Source organism: Phasianus colchicus, chromosome 9 (genome assembly GCF_987193195.1).
Source record: "Phasianus colchicus chromosome 9, bPhaCol1.hap1.1, whole genome shotgun sequence".
Taxonomy (NCBI): Eukaryota; Metazoa; Chordata; class Aves; order Galliformes; family Phasianidae; genus Phasianus; species Phasianus colchicus.
Window position 1 is genome coordinate 31701191 of NC_143444.1, and position 14130 is coordinate 31715320.

Sequence of the window (14130 nt, forward strand, 5' to 3'; positions counted from 1 at the left end):
AGGAACACTGTGCTCTGTCTGTCCCTGCCTCTGGTCACCCAAATGTAGCTTCATCGTATGAAATCCACAGGCCCTTTGCATTACACAGGGAGTCTGCTTACTGGAGATGTGTAGCATCTTGGTGGTGAGAAGATGCACAAACTCCATCTGGTAGTTTTGTTTTAAAAAAAAAGAAAAAGTTGCAAGCATAAAACATTTCCTCTGCACTCACAGAAGGTTATTTTTAAAGCAGGAAAATATGCTCAGCTGGATTTATGTGTGAGCTTGGCTTTGAGCCAGCCAGGAATTCTGACTTACTTCTTATTTTCTCAGTATACATACCTCCAGCATCTGTGCTCCAGAGCAACATACTGCCGCAGGCACATGCCAGATCCGTGACATAAGGCGCACATCTCACGATACGATCCCAAAGCCCGAGTACAGATGGGAGAACATTAAATCGCGTTATAAGTGCCTCTTTCTGCTGACTGCTTCTGTGCTCTAATGGAGGGCATTTTACCTTGTTTTGCTTTGTTTTATTTCAGCAGGCTGGTGCAGTCGTTTCCACAGCCCCTCGAAACAAAGCCATTACTGAGCCAACGGGAATCTGCTCCGGCAGGGAACGTGCCGCCGCGCACCGACCGGCGTCCTCTGAGTGAGACCTTCACCGACAGCTGGAATGACAGCTCACACTACGACAACACCGGCTTCGTGGCGGAGGAGAGTGTGGTGGAGAACCCCAGTGCTAACCCTCTGCTAAGCACCAAATCCAGAAGCACATCTGCGCACGGGCGCAGGCCGCTGATTAGGCAGGACAGGATAGTGGGCATTCCTCTGGAGCTGGAGCAGCCGACGCTCAGAAACACACACGAATCTGAAGTGCCTCCTCCCAACCCTTGGCAAAATTGGACCAGAACTCCTAGTCCTTTTGAAGACAGGACAGCTTTTCCTTCCAAACTGGAAAACACCCCCACCACCAGCCCTTTGCCCGAGCGGAAAGATCACGTCAAAGAGTCTCCTGAGATAACTAGCACTTTCGCTCCTGGAATAGCATGGGAATATCACGATTCAAATGCTAACAGAAGCCTCACAAATGTCTTTTCACATATCCACTGTCGCCCAGACCCTTCTAAAAGCGTTATTTCCATCAGCAAGAGTACAGAAAGGCTTTCTCCGATGATGAGGGATTTAAAAACAAACAAATTTAAGAAATCGCAAAGTATCGACGAGATAGACATCGGTACCTACAAGGTTTATAATATACCTTTAGAAAACTATGCATCTGGTAACGATACTGTAGGAGCCCACGAGAGGGTGGACAAGCTGCTGGGCCCGGAGCACGGCATGCTGAGCATGTCCCGCAGCCAGTCCGTGCCCATGCTGGACGACGAGCTGCTGACCTACGGCAGCGTCAAGGTGCAGCCGCAGCAGAAGTCGTCCGTGACGAAGAAGGTCTACCAGTTTGACCAAAGCTTCAACCCACAGGGAGCAGTGGAGGTCACGGCCGAGAAGAGGCTACCGCCGCCTTTCCAGCTCAACCCCGAGTACATTGCCCCGCAGAGCAAGAACCTGCCCCAGGAGCTGGTCAGCCCCAGGGCGTACCGCGGCTACCCGCCCGTGGAGCACATGTTCTCCTTCTCCCAGCCGTCGGTGAACGAGGATGCCATCAGCACACCCTTCACGAGCCAGGGCTCCAGGCCCGGCTTCTTGAGGAGGGCGGATTCTCTGGCCAGCTCCACCGAGATGTCCATGTTCCGCAGGGTGAGCGAGCCCCACGAGCTGCCCCCCGGCGACAGGTATGGCCGGGCTCCGTACCGCGGGGCCATGGAGCGCCAGGGCAGCATCTCGGTCTCCGAGTCCCAGTTCCTCAAGAGAAATGGCAGGTATGAAGACGAGCATCCTTCCTACCAAGAAGTGAAAGCCCAGACCGGCAGCTTTCCCGTTAAAAACCTCACCCAAAGGAGGCCCTTGTCCGCAAGAAGCTACAGTACAGAGAGTTATGGTACCTCTCAAACCAGGCCGGTCTCAGCGAGACCTACCATGGCGGCTCTGCTGGAAAAGATACCGTCAGACTATAACTTGGGTAACTATGGCGACAAGCCTTCCGATAACAGTGATATAAAGACAAGGCCCACCCCTGTGAAGGGAAATGAGAGCTGTGCTAAAATGCCTGCTGACTGGAGACAACAGCTACTTAGACATATAGAAGCTAGAAGGTTAGACAGGGTATGTTTGGCACTTCTCTGCAATTAATGCCTTTAGTCGTGTGTTTTGGTATTTCAAACTATTTGCACGTGCAGTGGTGACCGCCAGAGCTCCCAGTAATGACATCCCGCGTTGGCGTCGCGGGGGTCTTTGTGTGCAGAGCAGCAGGGAGAGCCCCCCGGGAGGAGCCCTGCTGCTGCCTGCCCAACCAAGCATCCCCTCCTCGCTGCAGGTGCGGGCGCTGCCGAAGGCCACCGCTCCCGTAATGATTCGAGAGCGCTGGGAGAGGCCGGATACATCTTTGCAGTGAAACAAAATGAGGAAAAATACCAACCAAAAAAAACAAAAAAAAACAAAAAAAAAAACCATAATAATTTTAGTTTTCACATTGCTGTTAGCAGAGGCACCTTAAAGCTCTCTCTTAGCATTGAAAAGCATTACTGGAAATACGCTGCCACTGCTGTTAACATGGAATGTGATCATTACTCCTCTTAGCAATAGGAGCTTGTGCCCATTTCTCTTCTATCCGAAACGTAACACAGTTAGGACAGTGCATGATTTCTTATAATGATGTCGACTATTTAATGGCCTACTTTATGAATCTGGGTTTACTTCATAACCTGCAGTGATTGTGAAAAGCTGCTGTGGTCTGATGCATAGGTTAGTAGCAAAATGTGTCTGCCTACGTATTTCATGCTAGATATCCACGAGTTTGGTGTGGATATGTTTATTATCCCTCCCTATTGCTCAGATGTGACAGATACTGAAATACCACTAAGGGTTAAGTGGGCAACCTTGCTGAACTGGCTCGAAGGCTGAAGCTCTTTCCTTCCTTCAGCTGGGTTCCCTGTGCTGCGTGAAACAGGTTGGAAAACACCTACCCCAGGCACAGTACAGCAGCCAGGTAGAGAAGGTTCTGGTAGCAATAAACACTTCCCAGATGCTTTAGAAGCATCTTTACTAGGAGCTTACAATGGGTATGTGCTTAAGAAATGCTCTGATTGGCGGAAAGCTGACATTGGTGATGTCACAGTTACGCCCCGCTCCCAGCGATGCTGCAGAGGCAGAGCTGGCCTCCAGCTGTCTGCAGCACCCAGCAGCTCGGGGCAGGCTGCCCGCAGGGATGCACGCCTGCAGGCTCATCCCACGGACGAGTTCCCACCGTTGTGCCAGACGTGTTTTCTGGCCCAGCTGGGGTGGTGCAGACATACCAAAATTTGGCCGTATTTTCAAAGTAGAGACTTGTGCCACGTTATATACCGCAGTTCTCAGAATATAGATAAGGACATATTTCATCTGCTGTCAGCGTTGAAGTCTTTTATGGTATCCATTTTATGTACAACTAGCAATGTATTTGCTTCCGTGTGACTCAGTGCATGCATCAAAAAGCTATTTACTTCTTGGTACTGTTTGTTTGCTTAAACTAAAACTTTGTGAAATTAACCATATATGTGTGATACTTAATTGAAGGAGCATGTGTGTTCATATCCTGTCACGTGGTTGTTTCCTCTACTCAGACCGCTGCTTACAAACACAACACAGTTAGCCTTGGCATGCTGCACTCTGGAGGGTTTTCAGCAATGCATGCCGGCAGAAGCATGACTTTAAACTTGCAGACTAAATCTAAATTTGAAAACCAAATGCTTCAAGAGCTACCTCTACCGAAAGTAAGTATGGGATAGCCAGCATATACCAGCATTACCAAATAAATTAATAATAATCCTTGCTTTCTCTTGGTTTAGCTTTTGCCTACTGTTCATGCTTATATTGTACACAATCCAAAAAGCAAAGATGATGGCAGTGGTGTTTTCCTGCTCGATGATCTTGCTTTTTGGATTAAGGAGCTCACATGGCTGTCATTACTGCTTTCTGCTCTTGTGTTAGATGATGCGATCATTATGTTTTCTAAACGACTTGATGTGTGCATAGAAATGAAGAACGTGCTTTGTTTCGTGACTGTTTAGTTCTTAAAAAGTTAATGTAAAGATGTTTGATATGCAATTGAATAGGCTCCAAGAGACAGGATTTGTAACATTTGAACATTAACGGGGCACTCTAATAGCTGATGCGTGCCATGATAAGTGGCTAGCACGCCTAACCTAACGTTTAATTGTTTTGAGTAATGCCCTTAGAAATATTTTTCATATTTTCATACTTTTCATATTTTTGCTAAGTATTTTGCAACTGTTAATGCTATATTGTTGATAAGTGCATACATACACAGCTCTACACACGCAGATGTTGGATGAGGAGAACAATGAGGGCCACTGCTGACCCGTCTCTGGGTGCCAGGGAGATGCTGAGCCCTGCTGCAGGCCATGTGTGGGGCCGTGTGGTGCCAGAAGGGGCGAGCATTGCTGCGTGCCTCACCTCGTTACAGCAGTAGCTGGTGCTGCAAACGAGCTGCATCTCTGCGAGTAATTAAGTGGTAGCAGAGCGCAGAGCCAGGCACTGGAACGCCATCATCTGCCCTGTTAATTGCTGGCCTGCCGCGGGCACGTGGCTGCAGCCAGCTGGTGCAGTGCCAGGGAGGGCAGGGTTGTGGGGTAGGGCTTACATCCAACCCCTGTGCCAGAGAACCGAGGGCAGCAGCGTGACCAGGCTGTGCTGGCCAAAGGGCTCCTAGCTAACGCCAGCACACAGCGAGGTTCTCAAGCAAAGCTGTGGTAGCCTAACAGCATGCACAGCACACACAGGTGGCTGTCAGGTTCCCCTGCTGTGACTCTCCGTACCACCACCACCATTCAGCTGTCCCAGGTTTGGGTGAGTCCCAGTGTGGGCGTGTGCCTCCTCGTTGTCCAGCTCAGGTCTCGGCTGTGGCTGTGTGTGCTGGGACATGGACAGCTGTTCGGTGTTGCTCGTGCTGTTTTTCCTGTCCAAGAGTTTGTCTGTCTGTTTGGGTGTGTGGTCCCCCTTGTCAGCAGTCCTTCACAGACACCCATCCATCCGCAGCAGCTCCGGACAGGGGGAGAGGTTTTGTACACAAAGTTCAGAGTAATATCACTTCCACAGTTTTGAGGTGTATATGAATATGGAAGTGAAAACCTGGACATCGGAGGAACTGGTCGGGGTGATGTGTTTGGGGCAGTGAATTATTCTGCTTTATATCCCACTGGCATTTCATTGCTATGTATCCATGTGACATGTGATGCTGAAAGGCATGAGGGGTGTGTTCTCTCACTGTACCATTTGGGAAAGGGGTAAGACTATTGTTGGAAAAAGAATAATTAACGTTTATTATTGTTTGATTTTGTTCCTTCATGCATTGTAAAGCATTTTGCACTTCTCAGTGAATCCAGGCCACAGCAGCTCCATCCTCTCCTCTCCTCTTCTCCTCCCTCTGTGCTGTGGCCGGATTCAGGAGAGCATAACGAGTGGGATCTGCTTGTCCAGTGGAAGATCAGGAAACCGTGTTTAGCACTTATGTATTCTGACGAGATTAATTACTGAGCCCTCTCCATGTATGAACTGCTGACCCCAGTTCTCCCTGACGTAGTGGTTAAGTGGTTTTTGCTGGTTTATGGTCTGTCCAAGCTCTGTGAATGAATAACATGCCAAGGAGGGGGATTCGTTTTGCTGCAGAAAATGGAGAGAGGAACTTTTATCATATTAGAATTTTCAGAATAGAATCTTCCTTTCTCTTCAGAAAGTACCCTCTGATTTTTGTTTTCCCTGTTGAGTGTTAACTCAGCACCGCACATCAGTTGGGCGCTTACGAGGAAGGCTGCGGTGCTGCTTTGAATGGTCAGTGCCTGCACCACGGTGCTTCTCATAGCTGTGCTTTGGGTTGCAGCAGGCGCAGCAGCCCTGCCAGCCATCAGCATATCGACTTGTGTTGCTCAGCAGGCAGAGCAGCAGCAGTGAGCTCCTGCCCGGCAGCACTGCGTCCATGGGGCCCTTTCTGCTCCATGGTTCCCTGCTGCTCCTCAGAACATGGCGTTCTGCACAGAGCACTTTTGTTGCAGAAGCAGTGTGCCGTCCGTGGTGGGGGCACAGAGGTGTGGAGGCAGAAGAGGGGCTGATCCCCATAGCAGGACCTGCATTCTGCCCGCAGGAATGGGGGAGCTCCCGGCTGTCATTTTCATGTGGGGAAATCACAGCTTTCCTGATTCTTCTGGAAGACTTCTTGAATGATGAGAGAATGGTGACAGTTTCCTTGGATTTGAAATAATTAAGGATGAATTTCCTTTACTCACCTCTGAGGAGTGCAGTTCTTAAAAGTTTAACTTTATTTATTCTTAAAGGATTTTTAAGCCTGCACTGTAGAGGAAAAGTTCCTAATTGACCACTAATCAGCTCTAATATTTCAGAGCTGCAGTCCCATGTGTTCTTCAGTCATCTGAAGAAGTGCTTTGCAATTGTTTCAAACTTAAATGGAAGATAGAATTGGTTGGGTGATGGAGAGAAACCACTGCACTGACCAAAGCTGAAGGAGGAGCTTCCCGCAGGAGGGCAGTGCTGGAGATTCTGGGGGTCTGGCACAGAGCGATGTACCCATGGCAGTGTGATTTCAGCTGTGGAAAGAAACACAGCAAGAGGAGAAAAGCTGGAGGAGGCAGGAAGGTGCGGGAAGGTGCAGGTGGCCTGAAGGGCACTGAGAACTGTGCAGTGAGGAAATGACCTGAGTCATGTCTGAAAGGAGAGAAAAGCAGAGAAAAAGTACCCCCAAAAGTGCCAGACTTATTTAGGAAATGATGCGTGTGTGATGTCTGTTCATATTCAGGAAAGCATTTACTCTGTGGTTACTGTTGTGCTTACGGTGCCTGGCTGCCTTGGAACGGAACCAGGAGAGCTGTGTGCTGAGCATCCCGTGGCTGCAGTGCCACTGCAGGGAACGTCCATCTGAGCAAAGAGAAGGGAGTCATCTGGCCTTCCTCTGCGCTCAGTGAAATGGTTTTGGTGGCCAGTAGGAAAGCTTTCATTCAAACAATCAATGCCCATTTAAATACGTGACTATGCCAAAATTTGTTGTTCTGAAAACAAGGATCAAGGGTAAACAAGTTTGCTCTTTTCTCTCATCATTCATCATGCTCGTTATTTCTCCTGTGTACTTAAGATCTCTAACTTGCAGAGTCCCACTGGCGTGTGATTGTGCGTTAACGAAATGCTGTAGCTATCTGCGAGATTTCCATTTTAGCAATAGTGTTGATTACTGAAATAAGGTTGGAGCAGAGTTGTTGCTGGTGACTAAAGGCTGCCCTACCGTTTGTGAACAGACCCCGTCGCAGCAGAGCAGTGTCCTGGACAACGGGCAGGACGAGGGGCCGGGGAGCGGCCAGTGGAACCCCTACCCGCTGGGGCGGCGGGATGTGCCCCCCGACACTGTCAGCAAGAAGGTGAGCAGCGCGGCCGGGGAGGAGGAGGGGCCTGGGGTGGGCCTGGGAGATGCTTGTTTTTATGGAACTTTGCAGTTGCTTGAGTTGGAAGGGACTTTTAAAGGTCCTCTGGTTTGGTCTCAGTGTTTTAAGCAGCGCTCACTAGGAATGAAGGGCCTTGTTTTGATGCTGCTGCCCATCTTTGTATTTATGCCAGTGCTGCAGCATATTGCAGTGTGAGAACGGGGCACTGTGCGTCCTTAGACGTATTCCTGCACATGGTGGGCACTGTAGAGGAAAAGTTCCTAATTGACCACCAATCGGCTCTAATATTTCAGAGCTGCAGTCCCATGTGTTCTTCAGTCATCTGAAGAAGTGCTTTGCAATTGTTTCAAACCTAAATGGAAGAAAGAATTGGTTGGGTGATGGAGAGAAACCACTGCACTGACCAAAGCTGAAGGAGGAGCTTCCCGCAGGAGGGCGGTGCTGGAGAGCTTTGGGCTCCTGGCCTTCAAATCCTTCACTCAAATTCCTCATTTCAATCACATCCATCGGTTTATGGCCAAAAGGAAATGTGCTGAGGTGGGGAGCAGCTCATGGGCTGCCGCTGCTGGGACACTGTGAGCCACCACCAGCTTCACAAGGGGAGCTGTGCCTGTGGCAGCAATTGCTGTCTGTGTGGAGATGGGTCCTGCTCCTGGATGAAGTTATAATGTGCCTATTGAAAACTTCAGCAGAGTAATTATCCATCAGCACTGATGAGATAAATATTCCCCGACTGGCTTCACATCTGTTTCTCCAAGACAGCAGCAACCCTTTCAAGAAGGTAGAGACAAGGAGTTTGCACTCAGGATACGAAAATAGCTTTGTATGTTAACTTACCCTTCATCCTTATCTTCACAAGCATTTTGGGATAAAACCTGCGCTGAGCCACTCAGGTGATTGGACACAAGTTTATGTCTCGCATCATCAGTGTTACTGTAGTAAGAAACTGCAGACTCTCGTTCATCCTGAATACTGGGGTGTCTCAGTGCTCCAAAGCAGTAAGCACAAATATTGCATAACTGTACTGAAATCTGCTGCACTCCGGGGAGCAGCCCTTTGTTGCACCCGCTGTGGGCTGCTTTAGTTGTGCTGTAAGCATCGGGCACTGAGCTAACAGTAATTAGCATTTGGGGTGATGCTGAATGAATACAGAATAGCAATGAGATCAGGGGAGGCGGTGGGCATGATGGAGACCTTTTTCTGAAGAACAAATAATCGCCATTTCTGAGAACAGGGTTTGTTTTCAGCTTACCCACCTCCAGCAGGAGCCACAAGGAGTGGTGATGTCATCTCTTCAAACAAAGTCTATTAACAGGAATGAGAAATGAATTCTGAAAACTGTTTACCCGTCCTCAGGAGGTGCTTTGCAGTGTGTTATGACTATGCTCATCTCATTTCCAATGTAAGTCACCTGCAGGGCCTTGGCTTCCAAAAATCTGCTATGGACAGGAAGTATGCCATAAGGAAGAATGACATGATGTAAATACAAATTGTAGTACCTGTTGTTGTTTCCCCATAGCAAAGTACCTGTAGTCACGGTGAGAAAGGGCTCCTGCAGAGCAGTCAGCCTGGGGCAGAGCTGCCCTTGGGAAATGGCTGGGAGAAAGCTGGGATGTGCTCTTTGGAGGGGAGGTGCCATCCACAGGCTGTGCTCAGGATGGTGGAGGATGTCTGTAGCCATCACAGCGCGTGCTCCTACACCAGCTGCACCCAGAGGGCTGCAGGTTGTGTCGTGATGGCACTTCTGTTCATTGGGGGTGGGAATGCTACACTGCATAACTGTATGGGATGTGAGGGCTAACTGCTGACCTCTTCACTGCTCACGCTACAGGTCAGACACCAGCTTTGTTTTAATCTAAGTATCATCATTTAAGTGATCAGCTCATAAGCTGTGGGATATTTATTTATTTATTGTACGGATAAGTTTTATGGTTAAGTTATTGTATATACAAGATATTGTATGGATAAGCTTTAAATTTACTAACCTTTAAATCAAGTCACCCACTGCCGTGTTAGAGAACTGCGGTGCCTATGCTTTTATGTCATGTCAGTTTGTTCTGAATTACCTGCTTTTCTGTAAGAAGGAAGGGGTAGAGGTGTGGGGGAGGAGAGCCCAAAGGCAGCCTGGAGTCACTGCTGATGGAAATGAGTGGCTGAAGAGTGAAAATGAAGATGAAAATGAACGGCTGCTGATTCCAGCAGCATGGGGGCTGGTTGGCTGCTGCAGCAGCTGTGGGTGGCGGTGGAACACACAACAGCTGAGGCTACATGAGCTCTTGGAGAGCCCTGCATGGGCTATCTGGGACTCAGCAGCTGTGCAAGGGGTGTTTGAGGAACTGGAGCAAGGCAGCTGCCTGGAAACAGGATGTACTAACATGGCTGAGTCTCCTCATCTTCCTCCTTCTGACTTACAGGTGTATCTGTTAGCCAGAACTGGGAAACTGGAGGTCCTTCTGTTTTATTTCCAGTGTCTGCTGCTCAGTCTGGAGCTCTTTTAGGCTGATGTGAAGATCTGAAGGTTTTCAGTTGAAGATGCACAGTGTTGTTTGCATTTGAAATAGGTGTCCTCCTTTGAGGTGGACGTTGTGCCTGATGCAGATGCTGTGGTGGATGAGCTGCATCATATCTGAGTCAAACAGTGGGATTTATGAGATTCCTCTCTTTTTGGATACTTCAGCAATGAGTGCCAAGCACATGAACACAGGACCTGCATAGCTCAGGGTGATGTGGGCACATGGCTTGATGTGCTGGGAGCTGATGAATTGCTCCAAGTCTGTGCTGGGCAATTCCCTTCTCATCTTGGAGGAACTGCAGATCTTCCTGACCCGCAAAGCAGGAAAATCAGTGCAGACTGACTTCCCCAGGCTCTTCCAGGAACAAGTTGGTCAGTGCCCATTAACACTGTCTGTCCATGTTCTCTTTAATAAGAGTTTGGGCACTAAACAGCAGGGTACAACAGTAGCAGAGTTCTGTGCCATCTCTCACTGAGACTACCCATCTCAAGTACTGAGACACAGACCTGCCAGACGTGTTCTGGCTGTGCTAGCTGGTCCTTCTGCTCAGATGCAGTCAGTAGAACACCAAGGCAGAGCAGTTTTTGCTTGCAGTCATTGTGCATCTTGCTGCATTCAGTACCTCGAGTCGCTCCAACAGCATCTAAATTAATGATGTATTCAGCAGGCAATTCTTGAAAATCCATCCCAGTGCATTTTAGCAGTGGCAGCGAGCAGTTAGTTCCAGTGCCTTGGTTGCTATCACTTGCAAGGTCAGATGAATGGCTGACAGGTACAAAACATCCTGATCTGTGGCTGTGTTAATGTTGATCATCTCTGAAATGCCATCCCCCCATTGCTGACTCTCTCAGCAGAGTCAGAAGGGCTCAGTCCTAGTGAAAATCAGAGCTTTGTAACGGGAAGGGATTGTGCCACTGTTGTTTTCACTTTGTCCACAGAAACTGGCAGATACTGAGATGTGCAGTTCTAATGCTCCTTCATGTTCACAGTCTTCAAATACAATGCTCAAATGCTTGTCCTTGGTGGGTGGCTGTAATCTGAAAACAATGCAGTGGAGTGATGGAGGATTCTCAGTGTCTTAGAGTATGCTGTGATGAATAATCCACTCCAGTTTAGTGTATTTTTTAATATATTCTGAGCTGAAGCACGTATTCATGTATCACAACACGAGGAAAAAACAACTTTCTGTTTATGAAACTGCATCTGGCTGATTTCCCTTAAACCTCTCTGGGTCGCCAAATGAGTGTATCCTCGCTGCTTTTCATCACAACTGTTCCTAACCGTGGTCAGAAGACAAACCTCTGATGGGATTTAAGAGGTTTGCTCATACTTGACTCTGTAAGTTGTAATAATTGCTTCTTTTCAGCTTTCTGGCCTAACGGGCTGCATTACCCACAGGCAGGTAGCCACATCCAGACCTTGATGGGGTCGCAAAGCCTGCAGCACCGCAGCCGTGAGCAGCAGTATGAGGGGAACATGAACAAGGTGACCATCCAGCAGTACCAGCCCCCGCTGCCCATCCAGATCCCCTCCTCGCAGAGCTCCCGGGCGCCGCAGACGGGGCGATGCCTCATCCAGACCAAGGGGCAGAGGAGTACGGACACCTACCAGGAGCAGGTGGGAGCATGTCTGCAGAAAGTAACGCTGTGAAAGATAGTCCTGTATCCCCCTCTTGCACACAGCAGTATGAGGGAGTCTGGGGCAGCGCTGCCATGTGCCTGGCAGAGCGTGGAGGTGGGTTGTGCTGCCCAGCACCAGGGAATGGCACTGATTTTCTTGGCTTGACCAGGGAATGCTGGCACTGAGGTTCCTGACCAGAGCTGACATCAGTGGTCATGCTGAACTTGTCAGCAGTTCCTCCCAGTTCGCAGCATCCTGGCTCCGTGCTGACAGTGCAGTGTTTGGCAGATCCTGCACCCTCACCTGGTGGGTGCTGGTGAGCTTCCCTGCGTGGTCCTGTCCCCGATCTATTTGGCCTTACCGATGTCAGTGACTGCTGGAGGCACCAACTCAAGGAACGAGGCTCAGATTCAACAGCAAAACTCTCTCCTGTGTGAAGTGCTGGCAGTCTGTGCGAGCAGCTGCCTGGTTTAAGTCTCTGGGCAGAGCACTGAGATTCAGAAGCCATTCCTTGTGCCTTGACGAGTGGTCATTAAGCTGCACAGATGTCATTTTTATTTTACACTAAATTAGCCAATGCCATTGAAATCCATCCTGACTGACAGATAAGATTCTGCACTATTTCTTGGAATTGTAAAACCATTGGTGCTCAGAACTACTGGGGCTGATACTGGCAAGATTCTGAAGATCTCTGAACTTCCCCTTGCTTGCAGCTGTTTGTCACCTGCACAGCACCCAGGGGTGTGACAGCTGGAGCAAAGGAAGTGCACAACATGGACTGTAGGGGCAGATTCTGTTCTTACTGACATAATTACCCGAGGTTCCAGTGAGAGGGAAAGACTGGGCTGACACTAACTGCTTTTTCACAAGTGTCTTTTATTTTTCTCCTTGAAAATAAAAATTTAAATATATGCAAAAATAGGCAGAGCTCTGTGAGTACTGTAGTATCACTGCAGCATGTTAAAACTATGAAAATCTTTCATTTTAAAACAACATTTCAACGGCTTTTACTGTGTTGTGCAATAGAGCTTTTGAGAGGGTGAATTCATCTTGTTGATGTGAGCTCAGCTGTACAAGAAGATGCCATTGTTTGGTCAGGCTTTGGTGCTGGCAGTGACTTACCTTGCTGTATCTTTTTAACCTAGTTTTGTGTGAGGATAGAGAAGAATCCTGGCCTTGGTTTTAGTATCAGTGGTGGAATAAGTGGACAAGGCAATCCATTCAAACCTTCTGATAAGGTAAGTCGTGCATTTCTCACTAAACGGGCTTTATTTTAGAGTGCCTGTAGTGGAGAGACAGACACAATAAATGAATGGCATCTTTATGAACTTCTGTTACAATAAATGGAAGAAGTTTTCCCACATGTGGCCTTGTTCTGCTATGGGAGAAATGTTTGGTTTTTGTTTGTTTGGTTAATGGAGACGAGAGACTTAAAACAGAAGTCACATGGGTGTCTGGTTTATAGTTCACACAGATAAATTGTCAGACTGTGTTGCAGAGCATCATCTCTCTCACTTTCTCCTTTTGAGAATCAGTATAGGCCCCAATTAATTTGTCACTCAGCATGATTAGAGGCACTGCTGAGGCAGGAGTAAGCATCACCAGGTAACTGAAATAGCAGTCTGTAGCAGGGGCATAAAATAAAGCAGTCCTGGTCCATGAACTGGTCTGGAGATGAGCCATAGCTTAGGAACACCAGGGCAAGCAATCTCCTGGTTTGTAATGCTAATTAAAGGCCTGGCCATTGTGGTGCATGATGGCCAAGGACAGCCAGTATTAGTTCTGGTTGTTCATGTTGGGTGTCCATTGGTATTGCAATATGGAACACTGTGTCCTCTTTTCAGTTTGATGGATGGGATTAGAATTAAGTTGTGCTTCCACTGTCTGTCACTTGTCTGAAATCCTTAAAGGAGAACCTGTGTCCCACTAGGAATGTACCTGCACGAGTTACTTACACGTGCAGTGCAGCAACAGCTGTAGATAGAATAGTACTAATGAAAACAATTCAAAATTGTGTGTAAAGGTGTGCTAGAACGGTTATATTGAAGGAAGGAACAGTTTAAAGCATTGGGGCTTTTGCAATTGCTTCCCAATGTTGTCCTCAGCAACTGCCTGTTGTCTGCAGACCTCTGAGCCAACACATGGCTCTGCTCTGCCCCTGAGATGCGAGCAGCAGCGATGGCAGGGAGCAGTGCTCTGAGCAGGGATGTGCCCCTGCCATGACACACTGATGGTGCTGGCATGAGAGGGAAGCAGTACAGAGCAGTAGTTCTGAATGGCAGATGTTTCAAACTTCAGTGGCACGTGGGGGACATGTAAGCACGATAGGTTCCATCCCTCTGCTCTGCAGGAGCTCAGGTTTCTGGAAGGGCAGCAGAAACACTGGGCAGAACCCTGCTCCAGAAGGCTGAGAAGTGCCCTGAGGGGACACAGGATTTACGTGATGGTGATGA

At 48.5% G+C, this 14130-nt stretch overlaps 1 protein-coding gene across 8 annotated transcripts in view; it reads left to right on the forward strand.

The window, feature by feature from the left end:
• The window catches only part of LRRC7 (leucine rich repeat containing 7), a 198980-nt gene that overhangs the window by 183316 nt on the left and 1534 nt on the right, over nt 1-14130 (forward strand). For all 8 annotated transcript variants that reach the window (XM_090146844.1, XM_090146845.1, XM_031604275.2 and 5 more), the window contains 5 exons: nt 525-2205; nt 3702-3851; nt 7401-7520; nt 11456-11674; nt 12823-12915. In XM_090146844.1, coding sequence (XP_090002970.1) covers nt 525-2205; nt 3702-3851; nt 7401-7520; nt 11456-11674; nt 12823-12915 — 2263 coding nt within the window. The remainder of the gene's footprint in view (nt 1-524; nt 2206-3701; nt 3852-7400; nt 7521-11455; nt 11675-12822; nt 12916-14130) is intronic.